This window comes from Manacus vitellinus, unplaced genomic scaffold (assembly GCF_001715985.3).
Source record: "Manacus vitellinus isolate BGI_N305 unplaced genomic scaffold, ASM171598v3 scaffold_6_pilon, whole genome shotgun sequence".
NCBI classification, from domain to species: Eukaryota; Metazoa; Chordata; class Aves; order Passeriformes; family Pipridae; genus Manacus; species Manacus vitellinus.
In genome coordinates, this window is record NW_021940750.1 from 3,124,683 (window position 1) to 3,143,899 (window position 19,217).

The 19,217-nt window shown below is 42.2% G+C and overlaps 1 protein-coding gene across 2 annotated transcripts in view; it reads right to left on the reverse strand.

Annotated features, from left to right (window-relative positions):
* CUNH11orf49 (chromosome unknown C11orf49 homolog) overlaps positions 1–19,217 on the reverse strand; it is a 74,078-nt gene that overhangs the window by 5,886 nt on the left and 48,975 nt on the right. The window contains exons 1-4 of one of the 2 annotated variants that reach the window (XM_029964163.1): positions 13,129–13,234; positions 9,495–9,579; positions 3,947–4,032; positions 1,407–1,602 (exon numbers count right to left, since the gene is read on the reverse strand). In XM_029964163.1, coding sequence (XP_029820023.1) covers positions 1,407–1,602; positions 3,947–4,032; positions 9,495–9,520 — 308 coding nt within the window. In that variant the 5' untranslated portion in view covers positions 9,521–9,579; positions 13,129–13,234. Of the gene's footprint in view, positions 1–1,406; positions 1,603–3,946; positions 4,033–9,494; positions 9,580–13,128; positions 13,235–19,217 lie in introns of those variants that run through there. The other variant, XM_029964162.1, reaches the window with a different exon arrangement.

Below are 19,217 nucleotides of genomic sequence, written 5' to 3' on the forward strand. Positions count from 1 at the left end.
TTAGGGATGCTGTCATCATCCTTTTATCAGTGATAGTCATCCAAGGGGCAGGAAAACCTCTCCAATGACAGCCTAAATATGTCAGAAAATGTAGGGGGCGTGTTTAAGGTACAGGGGACGTACCAGGGCAAGAGTGCCCGAGGGAGCATGCGCCGACATAGACAGCCTTATTGGTCAAAGAAATCACATGGGTTTAAGGGATAAAACCAGTGCCGAATTTGAAATTAAACCTCTTTGTTCACCACCTCACGAGGAGCTTGTATTTTCCTTATTATATAAGGACATGTGCCCCTACAAGATAACAATATTTAGGTTTTTAAATTGACATGTTCCCTTCACCTACACTCACCTTAACCCCTGGTCCTGACTTATAAGCAATATCTTCATAGTGATTCTTGCTGTTGCCCAATACTGCTTAAAGGATTTCATGCAAAATCACACTGCCTCATAAAGACCAAGTGTTGAACAGTCAATGGTGTAGTGTCACCCTGGGAGATGTGGGTCTGGGCTGGTGATCCCTTAGGCAAAGGTGGTTACCAAAGCCTGGTTGAGTATTGAGCTACTGGATGAAAGGCTGGGAACGGCTCCCCTCACAGCGCTGTGCAAAGCCTGACTTGCCAGATAGGCTCACAGCACCCTTCCCATCTGAAGTTCTCAGGACACACAGGGAATGTAGAGCTTTTGCCGTTTAAAACAACAAAACAACCTGTTAACTCCATGCTTAGATATCTATAGCAGTAGACAGCAGTTCAGGAGTAATTTTATGTATCACAAATTTGGATTCAGGCACATTAAGCAGAAATCAGATGGAACTTGTGTCCTGAGTCATTTTGTGGGTCTATGCCATGACCTTCTAGGAGGGTGTGTACTTGCTACCTGCAAGAAACTATGAAGAAAGAGTTTGTCAAAACCATACAATAAGGTCCAGTATTGCTCCATCCTCTGCTGAACTAAGGCTAGTCTTGTGCCTGGGATCTGTAGCTGGAGACCAACTCCATCACAGGCTCAGGTACAGACTGGCAGGATGAACTTGCCTAGGTACTAAGGCTTCATACTCCATCCATCCCAGTGGGCCTTTCTTAGGCTTCAACTCCCAAGAACACCACTGCACTTGTTTATCTCCTCTAGTTAACTCATAATGGATCTCTCCTTGATAAAAGTGTCAATGCAGAAGTGAGAAGGAGAGCAGAGACCCAAATCAATCCATTACTTCAAGAATCAGCTCAAATCCCATGTTTCATTTGGTTTAAGCTGTTCAGCTATGATGTTTCCCTTCATACTTCTCCAATGAGATCCATGTGGGAGTTACAGCTTGTTCAAAGTCTTGTATTTCTTCACAGCTCCATCCTTACAAAGGGTTTCCAGAGACAGAGACTTCAAATTTGTGTTTTAGACTCCATTCATACCTGTATTTTGATCTGTCACACAAGGACTCCAGGCACTGGTAGAAGAGAGATGCCTCTACCCCTTCGAGTGGGTTGCAGTCATTTAGGGGTTGGCGCTGCCGATGTTGCCCAGAGGATGATGTTGGCACAATCACAGTATTTGGATTCTTACCAGCCAGTAGATCCTGATAAATGCCAGCCACACTTTCCAGGAATTCTGAAAGAACAGAAAGCGACTTAAAACTCAGGGCTATAACCAGCAAAGCATCCTCCTGACCTACCAGAGTTTGGATTAAACTGTCATTCTGTGTTGTACATAGCACCAACAGGAAATAAGCACAACTCTACAGCACCCTGCTTATTCAGATCGGATATTAGGCAGGCCCAAACAGCCATTTCCATAGAAGTTCCTGGCTTCTTTCTGTCAGGATGATTATGAGAGGCCACTTGGTTGAAAAAGATTCTTCTGAAGGGTACAAAGGTTAGCTAGCACATGGATAAAACAGTGGAGTGTGAAAGCCAATGTCAAACACAAAACTAGTTTGCAAAGTCTAAAATGTTTTCCTTCTCCATCTCTTGCCACTCATCATTTAAGAACTCATCCAAGTTGGGAGCAAACTATAATGAACTGCAACAAGAGGAAAGGGAGCAAGTTAGTTAGGGTTCCAGGCTGTATCCCAGCTTGCCTCTGTGCTGCTCCAAAGTAAATATAATACAAGATCTAGAGGGAGGGCCAGGGCAGGTCAGGGCTGGAGTTGGCAGAAAGCCTCTCCCCAGGCTCCTCATACTACCCACTGTTTACTGCAGGAGTCTAATTTTAAACAAGTTTGTTTATGGATGTGGTCAGCAGTTTACAAATCAAGATTCCATTTGGAGTGGTTTGCATGTGTGTGGGTTGGTGGGAGAGCGTATGACAGGCTGTGTGCGTGCACCATGCCTGAGTGAACAGGACAGGGATGGGATCTTTGAGTGTGTGTACACAAGAACAAGCTCTTGAAGACTAAAGTGGCATTTAAGTCTTAAGGGAATGAAATGTAATTCTGTGTGTGAGGTGGGTGGAGAGGAAAGTCAGGATGTCAGCAGGCCCTGAGGCTGTTGCTGAGGTTCTCCAGCTCAGTGGAAATATTTGTTATATCAGAGAAAAACTTTCCAAACACATTTTCTGTCCTTGCCTAATGGTTCTGCTCAACAAGCCTGGTTCTGCCCAACCCAAAATCATCGTTTTCAACTGTTTGTCTACAGTGAATTGCCATGGATAGAACTGTGATATGCATTGGGGAAGTATATACAGAGAAGTAATGAGAAAAAGAGATTTTTGCATTAGGAATAGCAGCTGAGTCTTAACTGCCAGAAAGATGGGAACTGACAGGTTGGATCAGATCAGCAGGCCACCCAAGTTTACACAGGCTATGTTTACCACAGCTTCTAGCCAGTGTCTCCCAGTACACAGACCTGGCCCGTTTTGCCTCATCGAGGCCAATTGTGAGCTATCAATCAGAGGGAGCTGTTTCAGTGGGAGCACACAGAAATCCATGAGTTTTATGTTAGAAGGTGCAGTATGCCAGGAGATGAGAAAGTGGCAAACCAGCAGTCCCCAGTGCTTGGGAGCATATCTAACTTTGATAAAGGAAATGCTCATCCAAGTTTCTCCACCTTTTCTTCTGAATTGAGTTTAAAAATATCTGGGGATTCTTCCAGATGTATATGTGTGGGTGAGCATTTGTAAAATACACACACACACAAACAAATATTATTTGATTTGTACTTTTCCTGATACAAAATTTTAGTAGTATCCCATCTAGTTAAAACTCCAGCTGGTGAGAGAGGGGTAGAATATAACAAATGACCAACAATACGAAGAATGTTCACATGCATTATCTGTTCATTTTCCTTTCCAACTAGGGGCTTTCAAGTCAAACAAGAAAGGTGGTCCTTCATGGGACAGGTGCTAAGCCTGTGCAACTCTTTGCTAAAAGGTATCGTGGAGGTTGCAAATTTATGTGATTTCAAGGGGAGGCTGGAGAAGTTCTTGGCAGTGGAGGCCTCTGGGGGTTCCTAAACCTGTGGAAACTATATCCAGTTCAGAAACTATCTGAGCTGAAACCAACTCATAGTTGGGCAAGTATTGGGGGGAAGAATTGTATCAATTTGTCCAGTTCCTTTTCCTTTCAAGGCACCAGCTGATGGGTTTTTCCTATCCTGTCTCCAGCACAGTTGAATAATTTCCTTAAGGAAAGGAAAAAAAAAATTCCTAGTAAAAGTTAATTGTTAGGTGTTAACACAGTCAGGATAAAGCTGGAAATTTATGTCTCAAGGCTAAGACAAATACATGCCTAAGACATAACAGTAGCAGGTATCTTGTTATTCACAAAAATTTGGAACCTACTCATGAAGCCTGCTAATCTCTTGACATCAGTGATGCCTTTCATCAGTAGATTCTATTATCTATATATTTTCTGTGAAAAAACATATCCTTTCAAGTTTCAAAAAAGTGCAAGGATTGGGAAGCTGTAAAGTTGCAATGCTATACTAATGATGGTCAGCAGCTTCCCAGCATTTACCTGAGTAGTAGAACTGGATCTGGAAAGCAAAGAGGAAATCAGAAAAAGACATCAGGCAATCCATTGCATCATCCATCAGCACAATCCTATGACAAGATGAGAGAAACAGTTTAGCATCTACAAAAGAACTTAAGTCTGTAACCAGGAGCCCCAGCTCTAGAGAAAGTGCAGCCATGGAACTGTGCACAACTGAGGATTGCCAGTGGCCCAGTATAAGAAGTTAGGAGAGAGGAACAGGAACACCCACTGCTGCATGGATGTGGATACCCTAATACCAAATGAAGGCAGCTTAAGAACCTGAAGCAAGGAGAAGATCCTGAATGTCAGTGCTATCACACACTTCAGCAACAGTGTGAACAGAGCAGTGTGACACGGATGTCAAGCATTCAAAGCCTGGTGGACATGATGGAACGAATACTGGCATAAAAACTGCAAGGCTGGTTCATATGACTATATAGAATCATAGAATATCCTGAGTTGGAAGGGACTTACGAGGACCATCGAACTCCAACTCCTGACTAACTGTGACTACAGACAGGACAGTTACACAAGTAGTAAACTGGTATAAGCAGAACGAGTCATGCTATTTCTCTGTATACCAGAATTCATCAAATTGAGATACTTTTTCAGATTCATAAAGATAACTACAGTTGCTAATTCGCAATCTGTGGTCAAACAAATCTACTTGACTACAGAGGAAATAACATTGCACTAACAGCACCAATCAGCTTTCTAATTGCACACTGAACATCCTATCCTCCCCTCCTCATAAATGAATCAGTCTCTTTTCATATCAGGTCTATCATTTGACTATCAGGTCAAATTTCATGGTAACTGAAGACTTCTTGAACAAGTGACAATGTCCTCTTTCTCCCTGCTAAGTCCCAGGTGCATGCAGGGAGCAGCATGCATCCCTATTTTGAAGCATACTTCTTGAATATGGAAAATATCAGCCACAGGCCATAAAGATGAAATATAAGTGATAGCAAAGTGCAACTCCTTTCAGGAAAAAATCTGTGGATTTCAGAAGTAAGTTAGGGCAAAAGCTTTCATAAAAATGAAAACAAAACCAAGGCTCTGGTCACTGCCACTACATAAGGATTAAAAGGTCAGTCTCTGAAGTGGGGAAAATGACATCTATCAATGACAGCTTAGACTGTAAAACAGAAGAGCATATTCCACTCTGATGGAAAAAACCCCAGAGCATTCAGACAATGCTAAAGAAAGGCATTTGGTACTTTCTCTCAACTGTATGTAGGTCTACTAACCCTGTACAGTCTGTATCTGGCATACTGTGTCATATGAGAAGGACTGTCAGTTCACTATAGCCAAAATACCAGTCATCTATTAGGATCCTTTTGAACACAGGGACAAATGCAATCTACAGACCAACTCTGCAGCATCAGTTGTCTAAACACATTGCTGGGGAAACACTGCTCTGTCTCATATAAAAGACTCCAGGGAGCTGTGTGGGAGGCTGACCTAGAAGAACATAAGATCTTGCAAGACTTCCCTGCCACTCAGTTCTGTTCACTATGGCAAAATCAAACATGTAGAGCAGCTTGAATTAATTATCTCAAAGAAGAAAGACCGGGACTGAGAGGGTCCCCAGGAGAAAAGCCAGTATTTAAAACAAAACCCTTTGAAGATGTCAAAGTGCTTCTGATTTATTTATTACATTCCAGAAGCCTCCTCTCATCCTTTCTAAAGAAGCAGTAGCTTCAGTTCTTAATTCTCACTAATAAGCATGTTACTGAGATTGTCAGTGGCCACATCAAGGAAATGGCTTTGAAGCTGGCAGGCAGAGCATCTTCTCAGGCAATACTGCTCAGCCAGTGGCATTTCCAACCACTGTTTAAGCAGTGGAAATGCAGTTGGCCACATCACTGATGAGCTGCATTTCCTCCTTTGAAATGATGGTCTGTCTTCCAGGTACCCTTAAAGCACCAAAGCTTTTCCCAGTGCATTTCTCCATCTTGAAGATGAAAGAGAGCAACAGCAGAGAGTTTTTTTACATATTTGTTATACACAGAGACAATAGTACATCACCTTCATAATACTCAAATAATTTCACTTGTTAAATCTAAAACTATGGTCAATGGCTGTGTTCTGCAGCACCAAGTCCCAGTCTCTTACTTAGAGGAGAGCATGAGGAAGTAGGCAGAGGTATGAGAATTTCCTGGGCATTTTTTGCCGTTAAAGACAGTAAGGAGCCTCTAAGGAAGATTATACAGCACATATGTGATGGAGGAGCATCTAAATAGAAGCAGGTGCACTCTAGTGCTGGGTTACTGACTCCGCTTGGCCCAGGAGTTTGCATGCGGGAAATGTTGAGAAGTCTTTAAATCCAATACAATCATTTATGAGGAGATTGACTGCAGCTGGCTATTTCCCCACATAGCCAGTTGAATGAGCTCTCGAAGCTGGGAGAGCATCATATGCAACATATCTGTACCTCTTCCCTGAATATCTGGTAAGAAGAACATCCTAGCTAAGGACTGTAACTAGACAGCAGGACCAAAACTGAGGACAAAATCTGAAAGTCTGAACTGCAACTCAAGAGAGTTCACCAGGTATTTCATATTTCAAGGGATTTTTTTTCATTCTTTCTTGTCCAATTTAGACTTTAAGCCCTCAGGGAACAGATGTATTTACAAAGTTAGTAAAGTTAGTCAGGTGGCACTCAATGAATAATGAAAATCAAGGAGGAACTTTGGAAAGGACAGAAGAAAAATGCCTACACTTGAGGGACTCTGGTAAAGGGTGTAGTGGTCTTTCAGGGTTCAAGCAGGTTTGGCTGGTAGGAAAGCCTTGCTGTGGTGCCAGTGGGGAAACTTTATGGTCTACTGATTGTGGTTAAAATCTCAGAAATCCAGACTAGACAGGATGTCCCCAGGAAAAACTCTAGACCAGGCACATTGAAAGACTTTTACCGTTTTCTGCTACCATTGAAAAGGCTAACTGACACAATCTGTCTGAAGGCCAAGCTGGCTCAAATGAGTCCTCAGGGACTTGGCTTAATTACTGATACATGGGGGCAAAAATAAGCAAAACATACAGAAAGGGCAAGATCTGCACTCTCAGATAATCTTTTAACGATAGGGGTACTGAATTGCAAGCCCCAGTTCCATTAGCACCGATCAGTGCAACATGACCTCCCACATCACATAAAACAGCATAGGAGCCATGAATTACTCTGCTCCCCACTACTCAAATGTGGGTAGTGAGTTCCTTGTGTTTCTCTAACAAGGGAAAAGTCAGCGCTCAGGTACAGATCTTGAAATCATGGCATCAAACCAGAAAGATCCCTTCATTTTCTTTCCTTCTGCAATTTCAAGATTCAGAAAGCCAAAAGGTGTCTCTGAACATCAAAGGTATCTCTGTAGATTAAAATCTTTAATCTGCTAATGGCTATAACCCTTTGAAGAAAAAAAACATCCAAGAAATCTCACAGACACAGATAGCATGATTCTTTTTTTTGGGTATGACTTCTGCATTTGTGTAGCACCAGGAACAGAAAAATGGAGCTCTCAGATGTCACGTGAATAAAACCTATATTGTTGCAGCCCCTGTTCTTATGTTCTGACATTTCCTGATCTTAGTCCCAGTGTTTGTTATCAGTGCATAGCAACAGCTCCTGGACGAGCGGACTGCACCGTGCTGTGAGATCATCTCAGTCATGCAGCACAAAGACTACAACTACGACTGTGCTCTTCCCAAGAGCTCCAGTAATTACACAGGTCCTGGCTGTATCAGGGAATGCTGTGACTACTCCCGCTGCTACTTTAATTCCTTTCCAAAGAAAATTAGCAACACAACCCTTGGGGGTGAGCAGACTGAAGGAGGAACACTGTCAGTAGATTTGCATGTGACACTCATGCTTTGCAAGGGCTTGATCAACTGGTGCTGTAAGATAGCCTGCAAAGTTCACTCTTCTAACTGGCAGAGACCAAGGAAGACAATGGGAAATGTAGACCAGAAAAAGGACAAGAGAGTGAGCACCAGTTGTAAGCAAAGAGAAAGACGGTTCAGAAACATGACAAGTTTTATTAAAATTGTTCACATAGATTGTAACAGAATAATAGCAATGTGTAAGTAAATCTCTAGCCAGCCAAAAGTAGGAGTGAGGTCATCCCCACCTGAGCCTGGGTGCCTCTGACAGAGATCTCATTTCTCTCCAACACCTGCTCCCAAAGCCGGCTTGTCTGTCTCTATGGCACACGCACAACAGTGCAGCAGGCCCCTGAATGGGGCCTCTAGTTTACAACAGTCTTGTGGATTAAATTCCTTGACACAAACATCAGAACATGTGTAGATATGCTGAAGTCTCCTTCACTGCATGCATCATCACAAATTCCTGCTCAGCTCAGCTGGAATCCTATGAAATACACACCAGCACATGGGACTGGTGCTTGTGCACCTCCATGAAAGGAAGCAGCAGACATATCTCTGCTACAGGGTTAGCATTCTTTCTTAGTCTGGCATTGGAGGCCAAGCAACTGAACTCCAAAGGCCCACTGATGAGCTGAAGGGAAAAGTGACTCTCAACTTTTAGTTGTAATTGAACCAATACAGATTAAACTGCAGTTCAGTTTGGATAGCATCACTTAGGAGCCTGGGAAGAATTCAACACATCAGCCAAGTAGAAGCACTAGCAGATGGATAACACTTCTCTTTTTCAATTTCCTTTCTTATTATAATTTTCATGGGACTCTAATGGTAAAGAAAGATTACAAAATGACAAATAAAAAAATAGGACCTTTTCATTATTTAGGCATGAACAACATAGGTAGCAGCTAATATTCTGATCATGTATCTGGACTCTATTCCCAACTGTCATATTTAGGACCGTGACAAAAGTTAAATTTCCATGCCTCCTCTGCTGAGATGGCTAGGAATGAAAGCATTTATTCAGTAACCTTGCTGTGATCGTATATGTATGTGTGAGTGCACACACTCCTACTGAGATCTGAACTGACCCCCCCCAAACAACAGATGCACGTACCTTATTACATTTTCACTATCAGATAGTTAATAATCAACTGCCTGGGCTGGACTGGAATCAGCAAGCACAATCAGTAAAAAATTCCATATCACATTATCAGTGCCCTGAGCCAACTATCTGCTTTTTGCCTTGTCTAGATTAAAATAAAATTTCAAACAGATTAGCTACCATGTTCTTACCAAATGTACTTTAAAACACTGGCAATCCTTCAGAGGTTAGTGCCATTTAAATGTGATCAACCATAGGCAAGGGGGAACACATTTTAAGAATGGTAAAAGGCATTTGAAACAGAGTTTAAAAATCATGTCAGTTAAAAACACATTGGCTAATAATTTTTTATCTGCATGGACAGCCAGCAGCAGCATTCTGCACTGATGTTTCAGCCTCTGCATATCTTAAATACATACTCTTTCTCATTGCTAGAAAAACGCCCCATTCTTGGATGTCTCTTTTCCCCAGACCTTAAAAGCTGAAGGTCCCTGTTCATACCTTTACCCACAGATCTAGTTCCTTAGTCCATGCACGTAGAGGATGAGGACCCACCTTGCTGCTTTCTGAGTGAGTTCCATTGGGAAGTCAGGGCAAAGCAGCTGCAGCAGGCAGTGGTATTCCTGTGCTGTCAGCAAATCTGCAGGAAAAGAGAGGTGAGAACATCGTAATTCTTTTAAAAGCCATTCCCTCCCCTTGCTTTCTCTCTAGGGAAAAACCCTCATATTCCCTTTACTCTCAATTCAAGTAGTCTGGGTACTAATGATAATATAACTTCTCCCTAAAATCTAAGAGCAGGGCTCTTCAGATGGAGTTTCCAGCAAAGACAATCCAAAAGAGGCCTGATGAAGAGGAAATTGTATTGATGAGGCTCCTGCAGAGAAACTGGTAACAGGTAGTGATTCAACATGAAAAAGGGGTAACCAACACAGGGCAGTTTCAAGTGAGAACACAGTTTGGTTCAACTTGAATATAACCATGTGGAAAGAGAAATAATTTCAAAGTTGCTTAAATTTGCTGAAATTCACTGGCATGGTGACATTCCCCACAATATGCTTGAAAATCATCCACAGAACATCTGGCAGCAGTAACAAAGGCAAACAAGGTTTTTGGGTTGTGTATGGAAGGCTACAGAGTATAAACCACAGACATTATTACTTTGGCATTCGGTAAGGCAGCTGGATGGTCTCTTTTGGAATAATGTGTACAAATCTGGTCACTGTATTATAGGAAGCACAGAACGAAGATCCAAAAAACACAAGAAAACCAATCAAATGATTCCTGTTTTATAGAGCAGCTTTGTGAAAAACTGGTCAAGAAGGGCCTCTGTGGTTCAGCAAAAGGAGTCTAAAAGAGGTGACTCTTAGGGAAGCTTATAGGATCCCAAGGGAATTGAAACATACTGATGTCAAAAAGCCCTACATGATTGTATGTTCACAGTCCAAAAGGCTGTGGACTGGAGTTAAGGAGAAGACTAGCTGAACAGCAGCAATTTTGCAGTACTTCTATATACAGAAGAATGCAAAGTATGGAAGAAAGAGCCAGGGGTGGAAGTAGAGCCAAGCAGTTGTCAGGGAGGGGATCACAAGGGCACAGGCGTTAGGACTGAGGTACAGAGCATGAGTTCTTTTGCCACAGACACATCTCAGTCTTCATTAGGCTCTCATCCAAATAATCAATCTTGTTCCAGATGACAGCCACAATTTAGAATAACAGAATCATGAAGGTTGGAAAAGACCCTTAAGAGTATCAGGTCCAATAATTAACCCAACATTGCCAAGTTCACCATTAAACCATGTCCCTAAGCACCACATCTACATGTTTTTTGAACATTGCCAGGGATGGTGATTCCACCACTTCCCTGGGCAGCCCATTCCAATGCTTGACAACCCTTTCAGTGACTAAATTTTTCATAATATCCAATCTAAACCTTCCCCAACGCAACTTGAGGCCAGTTCCTCTCATCCTGTCACTTGTTACTAGGGAGAAGAGACTCACACCCACGTTCCTACAACCTCCTTTCAGGTAGTTGTAGAGAGCAGTAAGGTCTGCCCTGAGCCTCCTCTTCTCCAGGCTAAACAACCCCAGCTCCCTCAGCCACTTCTCCTAAGAGTTGTGCTCCAGACCCTTAACCAGCTTCATTGCCCTTCTCTGGACATGCTCCAGCACCTCAATGTCCTTCTTGTAGAGAGGGGCCCAGAACTGGACACAGGATTTGAGGTGCAGCCTCACCAGTGCTGAAATACAGGGGGACAACCACTGCCCTGGCTCTGCTGGCCACACTATTGCTGATACAAGCCACGATGCCATTGGTCTTCTTGGCAACCTGGGCACACTGCTGGCTCCTGTTCAGCTGCTGTTGACCAGCACCCCCAGATCCTTTTCCACCAGGCAGCTTTCCAACCACTCTTCCCCCAGCCTGTAACACCGCATGTGGTTGTTGTAATCCAAAGGCAGGACCCAGCACTTTGCCCATTGATCCAGCCTATCCAGATCCCTCTGCAGAGCCTTCCTACCCCCCAGCAAATCAACACTTCTGCCCAACTGGGTGTCATCTGCAAACTGACTGAGGGGGTACTCAATCTCCTTGCTCAGATCATTGATAAAAAGATTAAGCAGGACTAGCCTCAATACTGAGCCCTGGTGGACGAGGGCTTCTCCCAATCTCCACAACTCCTCAAAGCCTGGCAGTTCAACAAAAGCAAGAGAAAGGCAAAATATTACACCTTGATCAGATATTTCAAGAGGCAGGTATGCAGTATCAAGGGGACATTCCACTGCGACATCCAACCCAATCAAATTAATATTTTCAATGCTGACTAAAGAAATAGTGCAAGAGGACTGTCACCAAAATCAAGTTACAGACTTTCCCTTCCTCTACATTATTAGCCAACAAATGGAGGGCAGAGAAGTGAGAGCTATGATTTTTCTCTTCGGTTGAGGAAGCCTACAGCTGAAAAACTGTTGTCAGGCACTTTGACATCCATTACAGACACTCTCTAGAGTACTATACTTTGCACTACTCTTGAGAGGACCTTCTATCTAATGAAGCACCTTGGGTTTAGGGTCATGGTATGAAAAGGTGTTTTTGCTCCATCTGGAAAAGCCAATTCTGTAGTCGGAAACCTGCTCTAACAGACAAAAGTCCCAGCCTGTGCAGAACTACAGTACCATTGCAGGGATTTCTGCAACCTATTCTACTGTTGGGATAAATACATCTGAATCTCTCTTCTTCCAAAACCTGAATGCTGAGCTGAGTTACATTCCTGTGAATTCACTGAAACAACAGGTGTCTGGGAGCACATGTAACTTGTTTGTATTGTCATTTCTTGCTAAAAGACAAATCAGAGGCTGTTGTCTATCGCAGATACTACCTTGGTCCTTCAGTCCAAGTATATCTGAGCTTGGGTTAATGATGGTATTCAGTGGAATGGTGGGGTTTCTTCCTGCAATGTTAGCTAATCAGTTCCTTGAATGTCCTCAAGAAAAGTATCAGCAAGTTTTATATATAACTGCAAAAGGATGTTATTGAAAAAGTTCCACTTATCATAAGCATAAATTTTGAATTTTCAGCTCACTATTTCTCTTTCATGACACAATATAGAGGAAAGAAAATTTTTTTTCTCTGTTATTTTGTTAGCTCAACAGTCATCAAGCAAAGTATCCCCAAGTTTTATTTCCTAAGTTCTTAAGAAAACTATCTGGTCATGTAAGATACATGCAAGTTTCATGTCCCCCAAGGTTCAATACTGGACCCAATACTGTTTAAATTATTCATCAATGACTTGGATGAAGGAGCAGAGAGCTTCCTCAGCAAGTCTGCTGATTACACAAAGCTGTGAGAAGTGGTCAATACCCCAGGGGGCTGTGCAGCCCTTCAGAAGAACCTCAACAAGTTGGAGAGATGGGCAGAGAAGAACCTTCTGAAATTCAACAAAGGCAAATGTGGGGTCGTGCACCTGCGGAAGAAGGCCCCTGCACCTGTTTAGGCTGGGGGCCGACCTGCTGGAAAGCAGCTCTGCAGAAATGGACATGGGGGTCCTGATGGACGACAAGCTGTCCGTGAACCACCAGTGTGCCCTTGCAGCCAAGAAGGCCAATGGTATCCTGAGGGGCACTAGGGAGAGCACTGCCAGCAGGTCAAGGGAGGTGATCTGCCCCTGTACTCAGCCCTGGTGAGGTCTCTCACCTGGAATGCTGTGCCCAGTTCTGGGCTCCTCAGTACAAGAGAGACATGGAGCTCCTGGGGTGGGTCCAGTGGAGGGTTATGAAGATGATTAATGGCGTGGACCATCTCTCCTACGAGCATGGGCTGGGAGAGTTGGACCTGTTCAGCCTCTAGAAGAGACAACAGAGAGGGCACCTCATCAGTGTCTATAAGTGTCTGAAGGGAGGGTGTCAAGAGCAACAGGAGAAGAGGCAACAGGCAGAGACTGAAACACAGGAAGTTCCACCTGAACATGAGGAACAGGGACAGATTGCCCAGAGAGTTTGTGGAGTCTCCCTCACTGAAGATATTCAAGAACCATCTGGATGCAATCTTGTGCAATGTGCTCTGAGATGACCCTGCTTGATCAGGGAGATTGGACCAGATGATCCACTGTGGTCTCTTCCAATATATCCCATTCTGTGATTCTGTGAGCTTCCACAGGCCCAGCATAGGAATTAGGTTATAGGAAAAGAGAGAATTTGAACAGAAAAAAAGCTCTTTTTGAAGCAGACACTTTCTCATAATTGACAGTATGGATAATATGGACCTTTTACTCTTCAAGGCTTTGAATAATCCTGGGTATTATTAAACTTCTGAACTTTGATAAGAAGTCTGCATGTTGGTCTGAAGGAGTCACATCATTTAGAAGCTTTGTGCAATACTCAATCTCCATTTTTTGTTTGCTTAAGTTCAAATTCCTATTTATGCATCCTTATACCTCTTGCTCTTCATTATTTTTTCTTTCATTTGTCAACAGATCATTATAATAACCCCTTCTTCATATTGTATCTTATTCAATCTATTTATGGGTAACAACATTTATGTAAAGTTAAATCTGTTTACCTTACCCTCTACATCTCTCCCTACTTAGCCCAGTCATATCTGTTGCTCTGCTTTGATCCTCTTTAGATTTTCACAGTGCGGTGTCCAGCGGTGTACAAAGCATCCTTTGTGCATTCAGAACAGGCAGGCTCTAGAAGGATAATCTGCCCAATTTAATCAGCAAAGTCCCTTTTCATTGATTTTGGTTTTTAGCCTCCTCTTTTTTCCCCTTGAAGGTGAAAGTGTTTGAGGGGTTCTTTTTGAAGGATGAGGTTTACAGAGAAAGTTGCACTTTGTTCTCAGTCCTTATGTGGTTGATAGACAAAAGCAGCTTGAGAAGGTAACATGGCCCTAAGCAAGCTTTACTTTTGAAGCATAAATAGAGATCTCTCACTTGCTGGAAATAACATACTTTTAAAACTTATAATTATTTTTAATTATAAATAATTATTTTCTTCTCTCTCTTCATAGCAAGTCACAGCATCATACTTAGTCCTCCACCACAAAACAACATAGAACAAAAGCAGAAGTCTGCTCCAAAAGACTTTGGGAAAGGGTGGCAGAGATCCTCTGCAACCAGCACATTAGAACATGAAGTTTGTTGTCAATTAAAGCGGAATTAATTATGGTTTCAGTCTTTGAGCAAATGGTCTATTTAGATGGAAACTGCACACAAAGCTGAGGTGGTGCAGAGAAGTTCCTTCTCTAAAGAAAGAAGCCCTTTGCTTCTTACTCCTGGGGAAATGGCGCCAAGCTATTCACTGAAGTACACAGGCAGACTCTTTTAGGCCATAACACAACTCAGCCTGTAGACAACCCAGGCGCCTGACCAAGAAATCGTATCAATTTCTCAGACTATAGTTGGGTACCTATTACACAGGAAGTGGGATCACCACAGGCCTTAGGAGGTATCTACAGTTTGCTGTGATGACTGTTTTCCTATTCCCTACAGCAAGGTCAGTGAAGACCATGCCGAAAATTACATTTGCCCATACACCACATTGTCTGCCAAGAGCTGCTTGGAATAAACAAAAGCAGTTTTGGTGCATGACCACGTTGCTCCTTCCTGTCTCCAGGCCACAGCTGAGTAAATAGTGTTCAATGCTGCATGATGAAGAAAGAAAGAAAAGAAGGAAGGTACCAGTCAGAATGAGTGAAAACTGGAATCCACAACTGCTACTTTGGTTGCTACCACAAATTACTGCATCTCAAGTTCCAGTAACAAATGAAGCAAATCACAGAGTGTTTAAATCTGACCCCACAGCACAGGGCAATGAGCTATACACACTCTACCATGCCCTTGCAGTGGAGGAAACTCAGTCATACCATGTGCTTAAGGATGGAGATTGCAGTCTTCGTGTTAATCATGTTCATATACAGCTAAACTAACACTTTGCTCTTCTACTGCAAAGCAGCTGATACCAATTCCAAAGTAATTTTAAAACAACAGCTCACTAAGAAGGAGCTGGGAGGCTTAACAGGAAGTACTTTTCACTGTTCAGTATAATTTTTGCTCTACTGGTCTTCAAACACTTGCCCAGCCTGTACTGCTGCTGCTGCTGTGCCACTAGCAAAATCCTAACTCTTCTCTACAGATTTAATTGTCCTGTGAGTAGTTTATTGTCTTTTAGTGCCTGAAGAGGACTTTTTCTCATGTTTCAGAGATATAGTGGAGAAAGAAGTCTTAGAAGATACCACTTTCTGGATAAAAATGGCCAACATTTGAGAAACATGAGGGCAGCTGCTTCGTATTTCCCTGGCTTTTAAGGTGCATATTAAACTGTTTTTTACATTTCGTTTCTGGTTTGTATGTGGCTGACAGATGGCACCTGACCCGAAGTGATGCAAACTCCAGGAATGCTAAATGATGTGTTTATGCTGCTGTCAGTGTGTGTATGAAGTGTAGACACACCTGAGCTATCTTAAAACTAGTTATCTTTCACAGCCTAGCCACAGAAGCCTGGAGCTCAGTGAAGGCTGCAAAATCTGCCCAGGACGCCAATAAATATTTAGGACTTAGACTGAATTGCAGTCATTGCTGCTGTATCTAGGCTGCTTTCAGCACAAGAAATAGCTATCTACAGTGTTGTCACAACACTGTGACAACTTTAAAAATGCCCAGAGCAGTAGGAGAATACTGCAGCTGGTGTATAAAATCTGCCCCAAAAAGTCACATTGGTAAATTCCCAGAAACACAAGGATTGTCTTGATGAATATACATTAAAGCTCCCTATTCCCATCATTTTTTATGTACAACCAGTATCCAAGAAGACTGGAGCCCTGTGCAGTGTAGCTGTCCCCTCCGAATTATGGTAGGACACACAATTTCCACAGGTTGCTTTACCACAGGCATGAAGTCATTCAAGAGTCATAAAGTCAGAGAGTTGTAAATCAGTCTCCTGGAAATGTAACAGAGAACAGACTAATTTATTTTTCTTTAAGTGTTGGAAGAGTCTTTCCTGGCCTTTAGTTTTTTAGTGTTTCTGGTATAAGTAAGTATCACATCCTTAGGATTCTTTCTATATCTCTGCAAGATTGCAACCTAGTAGAAAAGAACAAAAACGAACAGAAGCCCCTAAAAATAAAAGTGTGCATGTTCTTAGGGTGTCTAAAGGAGCTACAATTTTACAAAAAATGAACAAAAACATGAGTATTGATAATACTGGAACTTCACAACAAACATCTGGCTAGTAGGCTAAGCTCTGCACGTGCCTTGTTCACAAGATACCTATAGCCTAATTTCCTCCATACATCTAGTGCTTATAGCAAACAGAAAGCCAAGAATTCTAGGAAAATTAATCCATAAGTAGGACCTAAACAGCAATATACTGTGTACACCCCCCATTTCTTTCTCGTAACACTTTCTACTCTAAAAATAAAAGTCATTACTTTTCAATTAATCATTCATAAAATTTTGCATTGGGAGATTTTATGACCTATCATGAAAAAGATCTGTTCCTGAGAGAATGGCTGTTTAAATTAGAATTTGAAACAAAATAAAAACATTCAAGGACTGTTTCTCTTACTGATTTGCTTTTTCAACTGACAAGAAGAGATATAAATAGAAACCAGACTCAGAATGTGCATATGTCTAATTTTAAAAATTTATTTTCCTTATTTTTTAAAAAACAAAAAGCAAGGGAGCAGGTCACATAATTATCCCTGTAGTTTGAGATGGAAGCTCAAATAAAGCTAAACTACACAATAAACAATAAGCAGTCACACACTTTCCTCTTAAGTTGTATAAGCATATTCATGTAAGATGTGTACACAGAAGCAGAAGGATTCATTCTGCTCTTTAAGTGTATAGACAGTTTCTATAGTCCTTAAATCATAGTCCTAAGAGCTTAGGAAAATCAGAAGAAAACTGAGACTCATTTGCTACTTTTAAGGAAAATGCTCTAGAAGCCAGAGATTGCTACAAGGTTAGATAAAAAACAACTTAATTTTTCAAAGGAAGGTTTTCTAGTGAATAGTTTAAAGAGCATAATGGTAAAATCAGTGTCACAAATCAGCTTAAGAATCAGTTCTTTACATGGAGTCTTGGACATAAGTAGCTCTAAATACTGTGGCTTTGTACCAATGTCTGGCTCAATCCCACATACTTGCATACATTATTTTCTTAATTTTAATAACTGGATGCATTAACTCTGTCTTCCTGATGGTGAAGTTCAACATGCAGTTAAGCCAAACTAAAACTTTACTCCTGCTGCAAGAGACAGGTCTCACTCCTTTCTCTTTTTCTTTCCCCTCATTTGCTGCTGGCCACGTGGTTCTGAACCACCCCTTATACCAGCTCTGATACTCAGCAGGCCTCTTGCTGAGAAGACTCAGCCTTTTCCCTGGGCTACTGAATTGCACTGACTCTCAGGAATATCTGATGAAAGCTCGTGCAAAGCAAGCTGTGGAAGGGCACAGCCAGGTGCAGAAAAGAGGGAAGGATGTGGGTAAGGTCAGCAGAATCTCACCTCCTCAGCAGATAAAAACTGTTAGACAGGCTTAAGTAGTTCCCTGCTTAAGACGTCTTAATCCTTAAAGTCCAGGATTTATGCAAGGCAATGTCATAGGATTAATGATCCTCCTAATTAAAAGCAGGTTCAGCTTTATTGGCTGTACTTGCACCATACCTGCCATGATGGTTTGTGAACACGCTGGTATCAGACACAGTTAAGACAGAACTTTTGGCATCCTTACTATCCAAGCAGGCAGATGAGTTCAGGTTATTCACAAACCTACTCTTTCCACTGATACCATTTAGGTCCTCCCAGAAGGGATCCCAGGACATCCTCAGGAAAGGATCCCAGAAGCTTCTGTGTCTGACATGACATGACATGATGTGACATGACAGCAAAAGCAGACAGGGTAACTGAAGGATGGAGGGGAGTGGGGGATTCTTGCGTGGGGTGCAGGGTGGGGGTGTCTTCCAGAGGGGTATGCACAGCTCTGGCTGCACCCTGGATTGCCTCTCCTGACCTGTGAGAATACTAGCAAAACCCTGCCAGACGTAAGGGTGCTGCTGCAGGCAAGAAGTCTTCACAAACAAGATGTTTTTCACTGTACAAAAGGAACATGGCTCTAAACAGCAGACTTAGATAGGTGATTCCTGTGGACAACAGGTAGAAAGACACAGTTTATGATGTGAAAAAACAAAGAGTGAAAGAGATTTACTGAGATTTGCCTGGAACAACCTGTGTCAGACTCAGGACAAATATAGTGGAGAGCTAAGCAGACTGACCTGAACAGATTTGTTGGGGGAGTGCTGCAAGAGAGAACAGAGAGAGGGGATTAGCACTGTGGTTGAGCAGAAAGCTAGTTTTGAGGCACTCAGGTAAGAAGGAAAAGATTCATCTCCAGCTGATTTGAAGAATGAACTCATCTGTTCCGGAGGTAGCCCGGACAGTTCATATCAACAGTGAATTCACTGAGAAGTGGATCTATTATGGGCAAAGCTTGTAGCACCCTACTTTGAGTGAGCTAAAGGATTTTGAAAGGGTAGAATCTTCTAGATGGTGTGATTGTTTTTCTGCACTTTGATCTTGAGCCCTTTTATCAAAAAACCACTTGCCAGATAAACAAAAACAAAAAATGAATTTATACAACACTGATCTAATTCTATCTCCAAAATCCAGAATCTTGCTGTTTATACAAATGTTAATCATCCTCTAGTCCCTTTCAAATTCCCCATAATTATCCTTCAGTATGAAGTGTTTCATGTGGCAGCATTTCTTCAGCTTTGAGTGAACGTT